The sequence below is a fragment of the Mustela nigripes genome, chromosome 14 (genome assembly GCF_022355385.1).
Source record: "Mustela nigripes isolate SB6536 chromosome 14, MUSNIG.SB6536, whole genome shotgun sequence".
NCBI lineage: Eukaryota > Metazoa > Chordata > Mammalia > Carnivora > Mustelidae > Mustela > Mustela nigripes.
In genome coordinates this window covers 105541067-105561236 of record NC_081570.1, presented here as the reverse complement: position 1 = coordinate 105561236, position 20170 = coordinate 105541067, and the positions used below count along the sequence as shown (strand labels likewise).

The 20170-nt window shown below is 40.9% G+C and overlaps 1 protein-coding gene across 7 annotated transcripts in view; it reads right to left on the bottom strand.

Annotated features, from left to right (window-relative positions):
- RPRD2 (regulation of nuclear pre-mRNA domain containing 2) overlaps nucleotides 1-11064 on the bottom strand; it is a 101434-nt gene extending 90370 nt beyond the window's left edge. For 2 of the 7 annotated variants that reach the window (XM_059376032.1, XM_059376033.1), the window contains exon 1: nucleotides 9844-11064. In XM_059376032.1, the coding sequence (XP_059232015.1) occupies nucleotides 9844-10048 (205 nt within the window). In that variant the 5' untranslated portion in view covers nucleotides 10049-11064. The remainder of the gene's footprint in view (nucleotides 1-9843) is intronic. The other 5 variants (XM_059376035.1, XM_059376036.1, XM_059376030.1 and 2 more) reach the window with 3 other exon arrangements.
- Nucleotides 11065-20170: the final 9106 nt, after the last annotated feature.

Below are 20170 nucleotides of genomic sequence, written 5' to 3'. Positions count from 1 at the left end.
TGGTTAACTGTCTGACTTCAGCTCAAGTCATGATCAGGTCCTGGGATGGAGCCACACGTCCACACACCAGCTCCCTGCTTAGCAGGGAGTCTGCTTGTCCCTCTCCGTCATTCTCTGCTCCTCCCTAGCTTGTGTGTGCTTGCGTAGGCTCGCTCTTGCTCTCTTAAATAAATAAATGCTAAATAAATGCGTAGCTCAGTTGGTTAAGCGGCTGCCTTCGGCTCAGGTCATGATCCCAGGGTCTCAGGGTCCTGGGATCCAGCCCTGCATTAGGCTCCCTGCTGAGCTGGGAGTCTGCTTCTCCTTCTCCCTCCCTCTCTTACTCACTCCCTCAAATAAACAAATAAAATCTTTAAATAAATAAATAAAACCTTTAAAAGAAAAAAGAAATTATACACATACATACACTCACTCCTTCTATGCAGACAAAACTATAATTTTGTTGTGACCTATCTGAGCAAATTTTAATTAGTATTTTTTCACTGCCAATGAAATTTTCCTTTCCATACCAAAGAACCATTCGAAGTTTGTCAATATTGTTTCACACTTTTAGTTATAGGAATGTTTACTTGCTACATAATTTAACATTTAGCTTACTATGGAATGTATAACAAAATTATGTCATATATAATGCTTCAAACCCACCTACGGCCATGTTTATAGTGTCACCCTTCTGTATTTCAGAGACAACATAGCTAAATGAAGAACATAATGACTGACTGTAAAGTCTCACAATCCAAGTGAAAAAGCTCATTTAGTATATGCCATCTAGTAATGAAATATGTCATAATTAGGTAGTTCATGTTTTAAAACACTGTCAGGAAACATGGAAAATATTATGTACATCTCTATGAATTTAGGGCAGTGGAATAAAGAAAAAGTGACCTAAGCATCCAAAGGAGAGGGAGAGAATCATTATGCAATAATTTTATAATTGGTAATTAAGATACAGTTACTGCCTAACTAATCCGGAAGTGCCATTTAGTCTAAACAAGAGCTCAAAATAGATTACTTCTTTGGGGAGCTGAGATAAAGTTTACCTTGAACCTCAAAAAGAACCTAAGCCAAGAACACATTAGATCAAATAAGCAGAAAGAAGTATCTGAAATACTGACTGCCCCAGAGCCTTCTCTCTGGACCTCTTCTCTATCTACACTTAGTACTCTTCCCATGCTTCCTTCTCTATCTATACTTTTTTTTTAAGATTTTTTTTTTTTTTAAAGATTTTATTTAGTTAGTTGACACACAGAGAGAGATCACAAGTAGGCAGAGAGGCAGGCAGAGAGAGGGGGAAGCAGGCTCCCCACTGAGCAGAGAGCCAGATGCGGGGCTTGATCCCAGGACCCTGAGATCGTGACCTGAGCTGAAGGCAGAGGCTTAACCCACTAAGCCACCCAGGTGCCCCATCTAGTTATACTTAACTCCCATGTAGCTCAATCTCTGTGGCTCCAAAAATAATCTATACACTAAACAGACACCCTATAGTGACTGTTGGACAATTCTGTGAACATACTAAAACAACTGATTTTAGAGTTTAAATGAATGAATCTTGTATTTGTGAATTATATCTCAATAAAGATACTTTAAAATATGGACAACACAAACCTAACATTTAAAACTAAAATTCTGATCTTCCTCCCCAAATCTGCTCCACTTACTGCCTTCCCCATATTAATAAATATCAACTCTTCCTAGTCCAGCAAAAAACTGGAGTCATTCTGGATTACTTTACTCTCTTAGCCCATGTTTAATCCATCTAGAAATCCAGTTAGACCTACATTCAAAATAGATCCAGAATTAAATTATTTATCACCTCCATAGGCCACAGCCTGGTCCAAACCACCAGCACCTTTCTCTAGGATTACTACAACAGCCACCTAACTGGTATCCCTGTTTCTACAGCAACTAGAATGACTTTTTTTTTTTTTTTTTTTTTAGGTTTTTTTATTTATTTGAGAGAGAGATAGCACAGAGGGAGACTAAGAGGGAGAAGCAGACTCCTTGCTGAGGAGAGAGCCCAATGCCGCCATAGATGCCAGGACCCTGGAATCACAACCTAAGCCAAAGGCAGACACTTAACCAACTAAGCCAGGTGCCCTGCAGAATGACCTTTTAAAAACATAAATCATGGGATGCCTTCCCTGGCTCAGTCCACCGAGCACGTGACTCTTGATCTCAGCATCACAAGTTCAAGTCCCACACTGGGCCTAGAGCTCACTTAAAAAAAAAGGAAAGAAAGAAAGAAAAAAAATCAGTTCATGTCATTCCTCTGCTCAAATAGCTCCCCATCTAATTTAGACTGAAAGCCAAAAAAGTCCTACTGACACCTATAAGACACTGTGATATGCCTCTCCTCCCACCATCACCCACCATAATCTCTGAGATCATCTGCCAAACCTCACTGTACCTATTCCTTTCCAGCCACAAAAGCTTTCTTGCCCTTCCTTAAACTTTCCAGGCACATTCTACCCTCAGGACCTTTGTATTTTTCTGTTCTCTTTGTGTTGGAACATTCTCTCCTCACACTCTCATTTATCTATACTGCAATACCTCATTTCCCTGCTCAAATGTCACCTTCCCAGTGAGGCCTTCTCTTACAACCTAATTTAAAACTGCAAACCCCTGGGTACCTAGGTGGCTCAGTCAGTTGGGCATCTGAGGCTCAGGTCATGTTCCGGAAGTCCCAGGATCAAGTCCTACGCTGGGCTCCCTTGTTCTTTGGAAAGCCTCCTTCTCCCTCTGCCTGATGTTGCCCCTGCTTGTACACTCTCTTTCTCTCTCTCTTTCTGTCAAAGTGGATGGATAAAATCTTAAAAAAAAAAAAAAAAAAACTGCAAACCCCTATAACACTCTGTATTTCCCTTTCCTACTTTCTCTACAGCACTTCTAATACTTTTACCTTCACATATATTTAATATTTTACTTATTTTCTTGTTGTCTCACCTCACTGGAGTATAAGCTCCAAGAGGGCAAAATTTTTCTCCATTTGGTTCACGTGCTATATCCTCAGGCCTTGGTACAACAGGTATTCAACAAATAGTTGTTAAAGAACCGAATGTAAACTAGGGACTTATAAGCAAAACGCATCTTCCTACTCAAAGTTAGAATCTGTTCTCTAGTTCACCTGTATTATTCGTCTGTATACATGTGATATGTAATTATAAAGCTTTATGCCTATGGCAGTACTGTTATATATTATATATTCTACATGTCTAGCCTACATATTTGCTGCCAAGAATGGATTTCAAAGAGAATAAACAGTTAACTATGCCAGCTGTTTTTAGGCTTTTGTGTTTACTTTTTGTTTTTAGGCTTTTGGATCACATCACAGATACTTACAACTATTACCTGTGACTTAATAGGTAGGTATTGGTATTATTAGGTAGGAAACCTAAATTGCTAAGTATCTGGCACTTGAGATACTGCTTTTATTGCTGGAGATCTACATCTGTGGTTGACCTCTGTTGTTGTTTTTAAAGATTTTATTTATTTATTAAGAGAGAGAGAGAGAGCATGTATGTGAGCAGAGGGAGAGGCTGAGGAAGAGGGAGGAGGAGCAGACTCCATGCTTCTCAGAGAGTCCCATGCAGGGCTCAACCCCAGGATCCCCCAGATCATGACCTGAGCCTAAGGCAGATGCTTAACTGACTGAACCACTCAGGCACTCCAACCTCTATTATTTTAAAAAATAATAACAAAAATTTTTAAATCTGTGCCCAAAAAAAGTACATTTCAGAAGCCAAAGCTGCAGAAATGGTCCCAGACCCTCAGATTTGCGGAATATCAAATATACAATAGCTGGGACGCCTGGGTGGCTCAGTTGGTTAAGCTGCTGCCTTCGGCTCAGGTCATGATCCCAGCGTCCTGGGATCGAGTCCCACATCGGGCTCCTTGCTTGGCGGAGAGCCTGCTTCTCCCTCTTCCTCTGCCTGCCACTCTGTCTGCCTGTGATTGCTCTCGCTTCTCTCTCTATGACAAATAAATAAATAAAATCTTTAAAAAAAAAAAAAATATATATATATATATATACAATAGCAGACTCCACTCCCCACTGACCAATACTATGTCCCGAACTTTTTGTCAAGAAAACTCTTATGGAGCACCAAGCTAGCTCAGTCAGTCACCTCAGTAACTCTTGACCTTGGGGTCGTTGAGTTCAACCCCACATTGGGCAGAAATTACTTAAAAAAAAAAAAAAAAAAAAAAAAAGGCAGGGGCACCTGGGTCACTCAGTGGGTTGAGCCTCTGCCTTCAGCTCGGGTCATGATCTCAGGGTCCTGGGATTGAGCCCCACATCGGGCTGCCTGCTTGGCAGCAAGCCTGCTTCTCCCTCTCTCTCTGCCTGCCTCTCTGCCTACTTGTAATCTCTGTCAAATAAATAAATAAAATCTTAAAAGAAAAAAAAAAAAAGGCAGCTGCCTGGGTAGCTCAGTCCTTAAGTGTCTGCCTTTGGTTCAGGTCATGATCCCAGGCTCCTGGGATTGAGCCCTACATCAGGCTCCTTGCTTGGTGAGGAGTCTGCTTCTCCCTCTCCCTGCTGCTCACCCTGCTTGTGCTCTCTGCTGCTCTGACAAATAAATAAATAAAATCTTTAAAAAAAAAAATTATTATTTAATCCAAATAACCCCATATTTAGAGATTTTTATCTAGTAGTCAGCTTTCATAGTTACCATATTTTCAAGCAAAAACATAAATACCTATCAGAACTCAAAATCCACACAAGATAATCAGTTTTGCCACAGAATGCAAAAACAAAAACACCCACAGAGATTTAAAATGTCAACATTCTGGTTAATCTACAAAGCCTAACCTTGGATAAATAAGCAAGTAATGAAAGGTTTTCTGCATGGCAGAAAGAGAGTATTTTATGGATCAGAAAAGCAGTATAGTAGTGGTGAAGAGTATTCACCCTAAATCCAGAATGTCTGGATTGAATCCTGGCTCTACCACTTAATACCTCTGTAACCATCAGCAAGTTACTCAATCTTTTAGTGTCTCTGTTTTCTCATCCATAAAATGGCGATCATAACAATACCTACACTTCAAAGATCTATGAGGACTGGGGGCACCTGGATGGCTCAGTGGGTTAAGCCTCTGCCTTCAGCTCAGGTCATGATCTCAGGGTCCTGGGATCGAGTCCCGAATCGGGCTCTCTGCTCAGCAGGGAGCCTGTTTCCTCCTCTCTCTCTCTGCCTGCCTCTCTGCCTACTTGTGATCTCTCTCTGTCCAATAAATAAATAAAATCTTAAAAAAAAAAAAAAATTATCACCATCTTCATAGTCCAGCTAAGGATCTGTGAGTACCAAACTGAGAAACCACTGCCATAAATCAAAACAGTAACTGCACTTTGCAAATTCTCTCCAACAATTTAATCCTGTAAAAAGAGAATTTTTTTTTTTTTTTTGCTAGCCCATGTTTATGTAATAGTTTCTCTTGTAGAAAAAAAAAACATTGTACTATGAGTTCCTTCAAATGAGGTGGAAGGGGTAAAAAGTAAGGGGAGGCAGAAGAAAAAAAGACTGGCCATTAAGTTGATAACTAATGAAGTGGGTTAATCAGTACAAGGTCTGGGGTGGGTGTAAAATATTTAGTTTGTATCAAAAATAGCTGAAGGGACTTCTTAACAGATTTTCTGCTCTACAAATGATTCTATTTTTCTATATCCTTTCTTAAAAAACTCACTTAAATTCTCAGACCACCTTCTAAAACAGACCAACCCATTCAATGGTTAGAAACAAGACAACATGGGTTGCCTGGGTGGCTAAGTGGGTTAAGCGTCTGCTTTCAGCTTGGGTGAAACGCTTCAGTTCCACATGGGGCTCCTTGCTCAGCAGGGAGCCTGCTTCCCCCCTCTGCCTGCCATTCCTCCTGCTTGTGCACTGCTCTCTCTCTGATACATAAATAAATTACTTTTAAAAAGAAACAAGACAACATGGAAATATCATGAACACAGTAATTTCCATTTTGTCCTACTAGTTCTTCAGAGCACTTGTTAATTCATTAGTGTCTGGTCCAATCCATCTGCTCCAACTGGGAATTTCCAGCACTATATCCCAAAAAAGTTCTGCTGTAATTATTCTGGATACTCAGGATTTTAAGATAAAGACAATCTTTATCTGCATCATCACTGTCATCATAATAAATAATTTGAAAGTTCTGGATATGCTAGAACCTATGCTAAAATAAATAATCTTTTCAAACCTAGACAGCAATTCTATGAGATAATTATTACCTCTACTTACAGATCAGAAATTGGGGCTCGCAATATAAGTGTAGAGAGTCACCTAAGTATTAAATGATGGAATTAAGGTCTGAATCTATGTCTAATTCTAAAGTCTGCATTTTTCTACTTTTCCACATTGATTTCTATTTTACATTAAAAATGGGAGGGACGGGCGCCTGGGTGGCTCAGTGGGTTAAGCCGCTGCCTTCAGCTCAGGTCATGATCTCAGGGTCCTGGGATCGAGTCCCACATCGGGCTCTCTGCTCAGCAGGGAGCCTGCTTCCCTCTCTCTCTCTCTGCCTGCCTCTCCATCTACTTGTGATTTCTCTCTGTCAAATAAATAAATAAAATCTTTAAAAAAAAAATTAAAAAAAAAATAAAAATGGGAGGGACAAATGAAGTAAAGAAATGAAAATCTGGTTATATGAACATCAAGTCCAAAAAGAGCCATATCTTACAAACAAACAAAAAACAACAAAAAAAAAAGCCATATCTTGAACCTGCTGAAAACCATAGCAATCATTTCTTTCACTAATTATAAGCATCTTTCTGATAAATAGAAATTAAAACAATTCAAGTTCTTGATTAATATACAAAATTATGTCGGCAAATATTTACTGACAGCTCACTTTGTGCCAAACACTGTTTTAGTTGCTTGAGGATACAGCAGCAAAGAAGACCTAGCTCTATCATCTGGTGGGAGAAGACAAACAATAAACATGTAAACAAATAAGCAAGGTAATTTCATATACTGAAAACAATGTGAAGTGACAGAAGGCAATCAAAGTGACCACCTGAAATAAGGTCAATTAAGAGAGGGCCTTTCTGAACAGGTAATACACGAGCTTGAATCTAAATGATGCAGAAATGGAACTGGAAGAAACCTGAGAGGTAGTAGGCAAGGCAGATGGTGTAGGAACTTATAGACCACAATAAAGAAATTTAGATTCTAACCTGTTGCAATGGGACATCAGTGGAGGATTCTGAAACACAGTAATGACATCTGTTTATGCTATAGAAAGATCAGTTTTAAAAATGATGGCAATAAATGCTTCAGGACAAATTTTAAAAAGCCTAAATAAAATCAGTTAGAACCCAGCTATGGAGTGTATCTTCCAGAAGCCTACTTGCTTTCTCCAAATTATTTCCTTTAAAATCAACAAAAGCCTCTCATTACAACATATGGAATAAAGGGTCATATGAAAATATCTTTGGAAGAGCTAACACACTTAAATTCACACTGAGGTCTAAACACAACTTATTAAATAATGGATGCTAGAATAAAAAAGAGAAGCAAAAGTAACATCGGGAAAACAGACACAAAGGCTGGGAATGCCAGAGACCCCTATTTCGCAGACTTGCCTAAACCTGACTTAGAAATGAACTCAAACTAAAATAATCCCAACTGTAAAGAAATATGAAACTAAATGAAGCCTAATGCATCGACTATTTTCACTGTGCCCTTCATTACTCTCCTGAAAATTTCTCTCAAATTTTATTTACATTGAAATAGATTAAATAGATGATGTTCATTAAAGGTAAACACAAAATGACTACAAATAACCCTGAACCATTTTTAGAAAGTTCCATTACACTAGGGAAAAAAGAATCAAGTTTTTAGAAAGCCAAAAGCATTTAACTACATAAATTACATATAATGCACTTCAAATCAAGTATTTTACTAGAGCAATCACTTTTTCACTCAAGATATCAACAGGGGAAATAAGCTCGGGCAAAATACCAACAATAGTAGAGGCAGAAAACTTTTGGCTCCAGTATATCTCATTATTGCTAACTAGAAAAAAAATTCTAATTGTCATTTGAAATCCCACAAGGCAGGGATGGGGACCAACTTAGTCTTGCAAATGATGTAACCGTGCAAGTAAAGCACCAGAGCTCAAAGGTAGGAAATGTTAAATGCTTGTATAATTTTGTAAAAATGTTTTAAGACAATTAAAGAAAGTATGTTTCAGACTTGTATGAGCATTTGCTACCACGGTGTATCATTGGTACACCTAGTGTACCAAGTACATTAAAGAACAATTTTCTTTTAATCTTGAAAACATTACTACAAAGTTAAATGTGGTCACTGTCATCTGATATGGTGGAATCAAATCCTAACTCCACACTTTTTCTGTGTAATCTTAAGCAATTTACTTAACACTTCTGGGCTTTAGTTTCCCCATATGTAAAAAAAAATTCACTTCTTAGGGTTATTTTAAAGTATAATGAGATGGATATATCGTAAGTGGCAATAAAGGGTTGGGCACATAGCAGATCCTTAAACATGTGAGTCTTTTAATGATAACTGTTATCATAGTTTATATTGTATGTTCTAATTTTACTTCTTCGGAAGAAAGTAACACTAATCTATTGGTAAATATTGGTAATCCTGTCTTGGTTCTACAACCTTTTCAGTATATATTACTCCAAGTGCCACATCTCTACCAACAATAACTTTACACACATAGTCTGAAGATTGGGGCCTATGATTTTGTAAGCTTTATCCATCTACTCCCCCAAAGGTTAACACAAACCAAAACACTATAGGGCCAATGGCAGAAGTGGAGTAAGAAGAGGAACTGGATGATGGGTCTCACTGGTGACATGCCATAGACAAGAAGCAACAAAAGACCAAAATGTCAAATAAATATATATGGATTTAGGGTTAGCCCTCTTCTCAGCAGGAAGCAACAATGAATTCTCCACACTTGCTCCTAAAAGATTTGAAATGTTTTGGAGACAGTCCATGCTTCCTGACAGTTTAATATACATACCTCTTTTCTGTAGAAAAGAAGCAAAGTGGAAAAAAATACCCAAGGGAGACAAAAAAGCAGTTACTTGGGAAAGAAAGTACCATATATTATCCCGATTTCCTGTTTTGATTGCCTATGAAGCCAAACTTATTCTTTAAAAAAGGTATCTCAAGTGACTGAAAAGAAGTCAGACATGTTTTACATTTTAAGGTATTAAGTGATGATACTGACTGCAGTTATTTCCGGGCAGTATCAAGAAGCCCGTGTTTTATTGCAGCAAACACAGGTACGGGGAAACCTCCCAGGTGGTCGCTTCAGCTCTACGTGGAGCTCCCGTTACTTCGTAACATTCACCCAAGCAAGGCCCTTCGTATAACAGATCACGAGTTATAGTTCAGCGTAAAATAGTGGTCCAACATATACCAAAGAAGTGGTTTTGCTACTGCTTAAACCATAGCTTGTCTATCATCACGAAAACCAGAAATCATGAGCACGTCTAGGCCTGTAAGAAATAAACGGACGCGATAATTTCCGCGAAGGTTCAGTAAAGACAACAGCACCTTACAAGGCTCTAAAATAACACCTAAATCTCTAATGATCTGGGCCCAACGGGCCAAGGTCACACACACACCCCAAGTGGGTAACTAGCTAATAAAAAAATCCAAGAAATGATGAGCCTCCGGCAGCTCAGGACAACTGTGGCTAGGAATGGAGGCTGGGTTTGGGAACACTCGCGTCAAAGCATTAATGTGAACAACGCCAACCGAATGCAGTGGCTCCGTGGGGAAAAAAACCCAGGCGTTTCTGGAAGGATTTCCTTCCATTTCCCCAGTCTTCCCTTCCCTAGTCACCCCCAACACTCACATCTCCGGAGCCACTTCATCCAATGGTAGACGATAGTAGTGTGGTGTTTCTTGTTCTCTATACACCAAGACGACAAGCCTTGAATAGATTCCATGGTGTTAGTTACCGACTGGAATTTTCGATCCAACGAGGACTCCAGAGCCCCTGCCGAAGAGGCCGACGAGGAGGAGGCCTTACTGCTGCCTCCGCCGCCGCCGGCCGCCATCTTCCCGGTTTGCACAAGCGCTGCTGCTCCTCTGGCGGCCGCGGCGGCGGCGGCGGCGGCGGCGGCGGCGGGAGCGGGAGCGGGAGCGGGCAAAACAATCACTGCGAGTGCGTGAAAGCCGTAGGTGGGGAAGGAGGCCAGGGGGTGGGGATGGTGCACGCGCTAGGCTCTTCTAGAGGTAGGACGGGAGGACCAGCTGCTGGGCACGCTGGTGGCTCCTACAGGCTCTAAGGGCTGCGGGTATCGAAGGTTTATCAGAATTGTTCAAGGGGTTGTGTTTAAACCAGTCAATAATCACGGAAGAACTGCGCTGAAAACGGATCCTGCAAAGCCTTTCCAAACGCCTGGCCCCGAAACTAATGGTTTTACACTCTTCAGCTCTCAAAGCTAAGGCTATTCCCCACTCCTATCACCACGCTCCTGTAAAGCTGGGCGTTAATATCTTAAATTTAATACTACCCGACTGCCCCTTCAGTTGCAGAAATCTTTCTCCTTTAGATCCTCTAGCACAGAAAAGGCCCAAGGCTACCTAGACTGGATTTTTTTTGCAACGCAATAGCAGCAAAGGAACAGCAACAGTATCGCGCACGCGCCGCTTCGCTCCGCCTCCCCGCTTCCTTCTCAACCTAGAAAGCAGAGGGAGGCGTGATGGCGGGGCAGTCTGACCAATCAAAGGACCAGAACGGGAAGCGCGCGCAGAAGCCCTCAAGCCCTAAGGGCCAAGGAGGCGCTACGATTATTTGTGCGCTTGCGCACCAGACCCGCGTGTAGAGGGCTAGGAGGAAAAACCAGGAGGAAGGGTGAGGGAGTTGGTCAAATTAAGGAGAGGTTGGGGGTGGAGCTTCATCGCTCTGCCCCGCCCTTTACTTCCAAGCGAGGTTTCCCTCTTGGGATTGTCAACTCTTACAGCAGACCGGGTAATTCCCACCGCTCAGAGGTCACTGTTATTCTGTGGCAGCTGCTGCCGCTGCGGCCGCTTCCGCCGCTAACTCCTCGGGGCTCCGACGCGCGACAAGGTGGCTGGCAGCCATCTTGCAGTGCCTCAAAAGATGCGCATGCGTCAGCTCCGGCGAGCCATTCACTACGCAGACTCCCAAATCAAACAATATTTTACACTCCCGTTGGACGGTGCCATTCATAGCCAGTAGGCTATTTGGATTATAGGAAGAGGAAGTAAATGAAGTGAAACGAAGAATTGCTTAGTAAAATTTTCGAGACGAGAAAATAGAAGGCGAGATGATCTCACCTTTGCGGGTTATAATAGCCTCGCAACCACGTAATACATTATTGTTTACAAGAGCCCTAGCCGTCTATTGTATTGATTAGCACAACCTAGATTAGCCTTCCCACCGTATCTTCTTATGTAAATCCTCTGGGCATATTTGGAGGCTCCTGTGTTCCACTAAGTACATGGAGTTACTGTATTTTAAGTCTTTTACGTCTCCCCAAAGAACTCAGTTTCTTGAGGCGAGGAACCTGTTTTGTCAAACTCTTATCTAGTGTTCATTCATTCAACAAAAAGTTGGTGAACGTTTTGTGCTAAGTACAGTTCTAGATACTGGGAAGTATAATAGCAAAACAAACAAAAATATTCTACCTATGGAGCTTAGTAGCAGATCATGAACAAATACGTGTCAGGGAGTAATAAATTCTATGAAGTAGTAGTGTATGGAACCAAGAAGCTACTTCTCTGAAACAATGTAAGAAAGAGTATTTTGTTTATGAGATCCTGTATGAGAAGGGCAATTGCTGATCCAGGAAGGCTTTTGGAAGGAAGTGACACTTAGCTGAACCCTGAGAGTAAGGTAACCAAGCAGGTCTTGGGAAGGGGGAGAAGAACATGCTGGATCAGCCAAGTGCAAAGGACTGCAACTACGTCTTGACATATTCCAGCAAGAAAAAGGAGGCCGGTTTGGCTGGAGAAGAGAAAGAGAGGGTACAAGGAGCAGAATATGAGGTCTGACGTGGAGGGTGGGGGTTCTTGGAAGACCTTGCTGGCGACTGTAAGGATTCTGGCTTTTTTTTTTTTTTTTTAATAAAGATTTTATTTATTTATTTGACAGAGATCACAAGTAGGCAGGTAGAGAGAAAGGAAGGGAAGCAGGCTCCCCACTCAGCAGAGAGCCCCATGCCAGGCTCGATCCCAGGACCCTGGGATCATGACCTGAACCAAAGGTAGAGGGTTTAACCCACTGAGCCACCCAGGCACCCCAGGATTCTGCCTTTTAACTTTGAGATGGGGAGACATTTAAGCAGAGAGGTTACAAGTAGGGAAGTTACAACCCACGTAACTTTTTAACTGGTTGCTATGTTGAAAACAGATTTAAGAGCCACCAGTCAAGGAGGCTATTGGAATAATCCAGACAAGGAAACCATGGCTTGTACAAGAGTAATAGCAAAGAGATAATAAGTGGTGTCAGATCCTGGAGATAGATACAGAAATAGATATAGATATACATAGATATAGATATAGATACGGATACAGATATAGATATATTTAAAGATTTTATTTATTTATTTGACAGAGATAGATCACGAGTAGGAAGCCAGAGAGAGGGGGAAGCGGGTTCCCGGCTAAGCAGAGAGCCCCTTGCAGGGCTCAGGGGTCAATCCCAGGACTCTGAGATCATGACCTAAGCCGAAGGCAGACGCTTAACCCACTGAGCCACCCAAGCGTCCCATGATCCTGGATATATTTTGAAGATAGAGCCAAAAGAACTGCTCATGGAGTTAAGGTGAGTATGAGAAAAACAAATGAGTCAGGTACAACACCACAGTTTGTGACCTGAGCAGCTAGACCAGTATTTCTCTGCCTTTTTTTTTTTTTTAATGTTGCCCCTGAAGATCCTTTTTAAATATTTTCTCCTAATCTCCCAGTTCACATTGAATTTTAATGCCACAGATAAACTATATATCTGTTTATGTGCAGTATGCTTTATTCAATGCAGAGTAAAGCAGTACTAAAATCTTTGGGGCACCTGTATGGCTCAGTTAGGAGAGCATGCAACTCTTCATCTTGGAGTCATGGGTTTGAATTCCATGTTGGGTGTAGAGATTATTTAAATTAATAAATAGATTTTTTTTTAAGTACTAATACCACAAATTAAAAATTAAAAATTTTAAAAGTGTGTGTGTGTGTGTGTTTTATTTGACACAGAGAGAGAGAAATCACAAGTAGGCAGAAAGAGAGGGGGAAGCAGGCTCTCCGCTGAGCAAAGAACCCCATGTGGGACTCGATCCCAGGACCCTGAGACCATGACCCGAGCTGAAGGCAGAAGCTTAACCCACTGAGCCACCCAGGCGCCCCCAAATTAAAAAATTTAAAGTGGGGGTGCCTGGGTGGCTCAGTCGGTTAAGTGTCTGCCTTTGACTCAGGTCATGATCCCAGGATCCTGGATTTAAGTCCCATATCTGGCTCCTTGCTCAGTAAGGAGGCTGCTTCTCCCCTCTCTCTCTACCTACTGCTCCCCCTGCTTGTGCTCTCTGTCAAATAAAGAAATAAAATCTTTGGGGTGCCTGGGTGGCTCAGTGGGTTAAGCCACTGCCTTCAGCTCAGGTCATGATCTCAGGGTCCTGGGATCGAGTCTGCATTGAACTTTCTGCTCAGCAGGGAGCCTGCTTCCCTCTCTCTCTGCCTGCCTCTCTGCCTACTTGTGATCTCTCTCTGTCAAATAAATAAATAAATAATCTTTTTAAAAAAAAGTTTTATAAAAAATGTTTAAAAAAATTTTTAAGCTATTAGTATTTAAAATCTTTATAACTGCATTTGCTGAGTAAACTTTAATGTAATAATTTATTTACTTACATAAATTATAATTTATGGCCATTACATATGCAAATTAGTGGTTTACACAAATACATAATAGCAATGTAATCACTTTTTTAAATCATTCAAAATTGTGGCTGGGTGGCTTAGTTGGTTAGGTATCTGCATTTGACTCAAGTCATGTTCCTGGGGTCCTGGGATAAGCCCTCATTGGGCTCCTTGCTCAGTGGGGAGCCTGCTTCTCCCTCTCCCTCTGTCTACTGCTCCCCCTTCTTATACTGTCTCTCTCTGTTGAATAAATGGATAAAATCTTTTTAAAAAATGAAAATAGGAATACCTTGGTGGCTCAGTTGGTTAGGCATCTGCCTTCCACTCAGGACATGATCCTAGGGTCCTGGGATGGAGTCCCACATCAGGCTCCTTGCTCAGTGGGGAGCTTGCTTCCCCCTCTCCGTGCTGCTCCCCCCTGCTTTGCTTTTTCTTTCTTTCTCTAATAAATAAATAAAATATTTAAAAAATAAACAAATCCTTCAAAATTGTTTATATTTCCAGCAAAACAATTGAAAAATTGTTTCTTCAAAATTTTTAATGAATTTTAAATTTTTATTTGACAGAAAATGACTAGCTAGTTGTTCAGATATTGTTGACATTTTTTCCTTCTCAGCATTTGACAGAGTTAATGATGAACTGAATAACAAAGGTAAAGTTAAATAAAAAATACAAACTATTTTTATTTGCTCCTCAAAGCCCAAGTCATACACAAAAGCACTCAGAATCAAAAATGATATTCACAAGGCACTACATGACAGTCAAAAAAAAATTGGGTATAGGCCATTTCCTTGTATTCAGAACTTCAAAATTAAGGGAAGGTTCTCCAGTCACAGCCTCAAAATTTTGTAGCATTGACCTTGCATAATTTTGTATCTCTTCCATGAACTCAATGTTATTGTTGTTTTTGTCCTATCCAAAAAATAAATAGAGAAATTAAGTAAGGAATAAGTTTGTGTTGGGTAAGGGGTGCCCGGGTGTCTCAGTTGGTCAAGTGTTTGCCTTCAGCTCAGGTCATGGTCTCAGGTTCCTGGGATCAAGCCCTAACATGACCCCAGACTCAGTGCAGAGTCTGCTTGTCCCTCTCTCTCTCCCTCTGTTCCCCCTCCCCTCTGTGCACAGTTTCTTTCTCTCTCTCTCTCTCTCTTTCTAGAGTAAACAAAATCTTTGAAGAAAAGATGTTGGGTATATTTGAGTTTTAATGAGTTACCACTATAGTATCTATATCTATATCTATATGTAGTATCTATATGTAGTATCTATATATAATATCTATGTATATCTAAATATAATCTATATATAATATCTATTATATCTATATATAATATCTAAACCACTATAATATCTAAGACTTCTTCATCATGCAAGAGCCAAATTTTTCCCTTTCGTGGGGTGACACTGCCCTGGTTGAAAATGCAGGAAATAAACGTTTTCTCAGATGGACCAGGGAAGAAAGATGGAGGAGCAGTCAGGTAAGAAATGAATAGGAGTCAGGATTTCAGTTATGGACAGCTTGCGTTTGAGATATCAGATCTATAAATGGCATAGATATAAAAGTCTGAAGTTCACAAGAAAGATCTAGGTAGGAAACATCAATTTAAGAATTGTTAGTGTTGTGGGGCATCTGGGTGGCTCAGTGGGTTAAAGCCTCTGCCTTCGGTTCATGTCATGATCCCAGGGTCCTGGGATTGAACCCCGCATCAGGCTCTCTGCTTAGCAGGGAGCCTGCTTCCTCCTCTCTCTGCCTGCCTCTCTGCCCACTTGTGATCTCTGTCAAATAAATAAAATCTTAAAAAAAAAAAAAAAAAAGAATTGTTAGTGTTGGGGGTTGCCTGGGAGGCTCAGTTAGTTAAGCATCAACTCTTGATTTTGGCTCAGGTCATGATCTTGGGGTCCTGGGATCAAGCCCCACACTGGGCTCCATGTTCCGTCTGTGAGGAGTCTGAGGTTCTCTCCCTCTTCCTTGCCGTCCCCACTTGCTCTCACTCTCTCTTCCCAAATAAATAAAAATAAATCTTAAAAAGGGGGGCACTTAGTCATTAAGGGTTTATATTCGGCTCAGGTCATGATCCCGGGGTCCTGGGATAGAGCCCCGCATCGGGTTCCCTGCTCAGCGGGAAGCCTGCTTCTCCCTCTCCCACTCCCCCTGCTTGTGTTCCCTCTCTCATTGTGTCTCTATCAAATAAATAAAATCTCAAAAAAAAAAAAAAAAAAGCATTGTTAGTATTGGAGCTTCCAGGTTGGTGAACTTGTGGAGATTTGGAAAGAGGCACCCAGAGAGGGCATGGAAGCTCTGCGCCTTTCCCCATATGTGGCCCTGTGTATCTCTTCATCTGGCTGTTCCTGAATTGTATCTTTTTATGATAAATGGTGACCTAGCATGTTACCCAGAGAACTTTCCAAACAAGTACCAAAAATCTATCTGATGTCTGAAGAAGAGTAGAGGAGACTTGGTGTCTAATACAGTCCAGACTGGGCTCATTACATGATTCATGAGCCAGAACCACATATTCTTGTCTTTAGATGACCTCTTCCAAAAGATCAACAAAAGTGAAGTTTATCTGGTGATCATCAATTAAATATTTTTCAGATTTAATGTATATGTATATAAGGTGAATGTACAAATGTTCATCCATACCTGTGCAAAGGTAAAAATGTATAAATCATTCCTCCATACCTGTACATGAGCTATCTATATTCTTCACAGGAACAGAGCTCAGTTAAATGCATCAAGTAGGTTACTATAAGGCGTTTAAGATACAATTCCTGTCAGGAGGGAGACAAACCATAAGAGACTCTTAATGTCACAAAACAAACTAAGGGTTGTGGGGGGTGGGGCTAAGGAGAGGGTGACTGGGTTATGGACATTGGGGAGGGTATGTGCTATGGTGAGTGCTGTGAAGTGTGTAAGCCTGACGATTCACAGACCTGTACCTCTGGGGCTAATAATACATTATATGTTAATTTTTTTAAATAATTAAAAAAAAAAGATACAATTCCTGGATGCCTGGGTAGTTCAGCTGCTTAAGTGGCTGCCTTCAGCTCAGGTCATGTTCCTAAGGTTCTGGGATCGAGTCCCATATCTGGCTCCTTGCTCAGCGGGGAGCCTGCTTCTCTGCTTACCATTCTCCTTGTGTATACTCACTCTCTTGCTGATTAAAAAATAAAATAATAGGGGCACCTGGGTGGCTCAGTGGGCTAAGCATCTGCCTTTGGCTGAGGTAATGATCCCAGGGTCCTGGGATCGAGCAGGCATTCGGCTCTCTGCTCGGCAGGGAACCTGCTTCCCCCCCACCCCTGCCTGCCTCTCTGCGTACTTGTGATCTCTGTCAAATAAATAAATAAAATCTTTTAAAAAATAAAATAATAAGATAAAATTCCTTCTAGTCAGTTTTTCTCTTAATATAAGTGCTTGTTTGACCTTCTCTGTTACTTTTGTTAAAGTCTGTACGTTGAATTTTTTAAAATATCAGTATTTAGGGGAGCTTGACTGGCTGGAAGAGCATGCAACTCTAGATCTGAGAGTTGTGAGTTCCAGCTCCACGTTGGGTGTAGAGAGTACTAAAAAAAATAAATAAATCTTTACTATTCTTTTAAAATTTTGTTTATTTATTTGACACAGAGAGGGAGACAGAGAAAGAGAGAGGGAATACAAACAGAGGGAGTGGGAAAGGGAGAAACAGACTTCTCACTGAGCAGGCAGCCCAATGCGGGTCTCAATCCCAGGACCCTGGAATCATGACCTGAGCCCCATACATAGAACTTTAAGAATTGCATTTTTAAAAAGAGTTATTGATAATAAAGCCATGAAATGGTTAAGGTTCCCTAGGAAATGAGTGGGTGTAGATAGAAAAGAGGTCCAAGGACTAAGACATAACGAACAACTTGTATAGGAGATCAAAAAGGAATGACCACTGAAGGGAGAACCTAGAGAATAATGTTCTGAAAGAAGTAATGAAGGGACACCTGCCTGGCTTAGTCCGTTAAGCGGCTGCCATTGGCTCAGATAGTGATCCCTTGAGTCCTTCATTGGGTTCCTTGTTCAGCGGGAGAGCCTGCTTCTCCCAGCCTGCCGCTTCCCCTGAGTGTGCTTGCTCTCTTGTTCTTTCTTTCTCTGACAAATAAATACAATGTTTTTAAAAAAGTAATGAAATTTTGTCAAGAAGGAATGACCAATCAATTATGTCAGCTGTTGGGGCACCTGGGTGGCTCAGTTGGTTAAGCAACTGTCTTTGGCTCAGGTCACGATCCCAGGGTCCTGGGATTGAGTCCTGCATTGGGCTCCCTGCTCATTGGGGAGCCTGCTTCCCCCCTCCCTCTGCCTGCCTCTCTGCCTACTTGTGTTCTTTTCTCTCTCTGTCAAATAAATAAATAAAATCTTTAAAAAAATTATGTCATGGGGCGCCTGGGTGGCTCAGCGGGTTAAAGCCGCTGCCTTCAGCTCAGGTCATGATCCCAGGGTCCTGGGATTGAGCCCCGCATCGGGCTCTCTGCTCAGCTTAACCCACTGAACCACCCATATTGATAGATTTCTTGGTCACAATGTGCAGAAATTCTCTTCAGCTGCTCATTTTCTCAGTGAAATAAGTGGGCACTGTAGTAGGTCCTGAGGAAACACCCACTTCAAAGGCACTAATTATCTGCTAACTGCCAATTCCCGTGTACTATTGCAGGGTTCACCTCCCATTTTTCTGCTAGAGAGTGTAATGGCTAAGAACAAGACCTCTAGAACCAGACTGCTGAAATTCAGGCTATGCCACTTACCAGCAGCAATTTTAGGTAAATTTCTTTATCTCCGTGGTGCTACAATTATTAAATGAGTTAATGAATGTGTGGTTCGAATAGTGCCTGAGTCAGAAAAGGTTTGATGATGATGTCAGCTATTATTACACTTAAACTTTTCTTAAAACTTATTTCCTTTTGCTTCTGTTAAATGTACAATCCCTAATCAGACTGTACTAAATTAATGGTTTTCTCTGCCCATTGCCAGTTTTCACACCCTATTTGCCACAGTTCCATTTTTAGCCCTTTTGTTATCTCCTTATCCTCTCTTAAAGATTAAATTTTATCACCTGCATTCAGACATATTCAAGTGGGATATTCTAGTTATTTTTGTTTCCACCTCTTCCATCTAGCTATCAAATCCTATAGACCTATACCTAGAAATCTCTTGTATGGGGGCGCCTAGGTGGCTCAGTCAGTTAACCGTCTGCCTTTGGCTCAGGTCATGATCCCAGGGTCCTGGGATTGAGCCCTGCATTGGGCTCTCTCCTCAGTAAGGAGCCTACTTCCCCCCTTCTCTGCCTGCCTCTCCACCTACTTGTGACCCCTCTCTCTCTCTGTCAAACAAACAAATAAATAAAGAAAGAAGATCTTAAAAAAAAGTCTCACTATACTTTACAATGAAAAATTGTGTATGAGTATAAATATTCCTTTTAAGGCCTCATGTAAATAATACATTTTTAAAGTAGTATATAAATTATTTACACACATTATTGTGATAAATCCTTTAATAAGAGCAAAAGCACTTATTTCTATGACAATGAATTTTTCCCCTGGATTTGCTTAAATCAAGAAGTATCAAAAAACAAGTTCAATTCTCTGGCTCCCATCTCACAGATACAGAGCTGATTATTAGCAAGAACCCAGTTCATTGCTGAGGCCTGGTGAACTTTTCAGATTTCATCCTGCTCCAGGAATAATTAGTTAACCTCACCTGTCTGGGTTATAGTTTACTTATCTCTAAAAGAGATCATATTAGGTTTTCCTTAAGGCTTTTAGCAGTTCCTGTCTCCTTCTACCTTTTTTATCCTAAAGCTCTCTCATACTGTTTTGAAATTAGAACTCTAACTAGGACCTGAACACATAAAACTTTTAATAAAGGGTTAATTTTGTAATAAGGAATGTTTTAACTTCTAATCAAGTATCCATTTTTCAACACCACTTCCTGGTAAACTCCAACTAGAGCAAGTTACAGGAGCTCTAATGGCTCTTGTGTTCGTACCCATTAGGTTCTCAACAGGCAACATGAATTGGAAGTGTATATATGGTAAGAATTCTGGACTTCAATGGATACTGATGCTGACCTAAATACTCCTAAAATCAAACCACAAACAGTACATTCTGAAAAGAACCACATCTAGTCATATTCTTTGGAAAAGAAAAAACAAACTACACGCCTTTTAGAAAAAGATTTTCTATTTTTTTAATTAGTAAAGAGAGGAAATAGGCTAAATTCCTGAATCCTATTCCATTTTGCAAACTGACCCATAACATCCTCCTTGGACTCTTCCTGTGTCCACTTCACC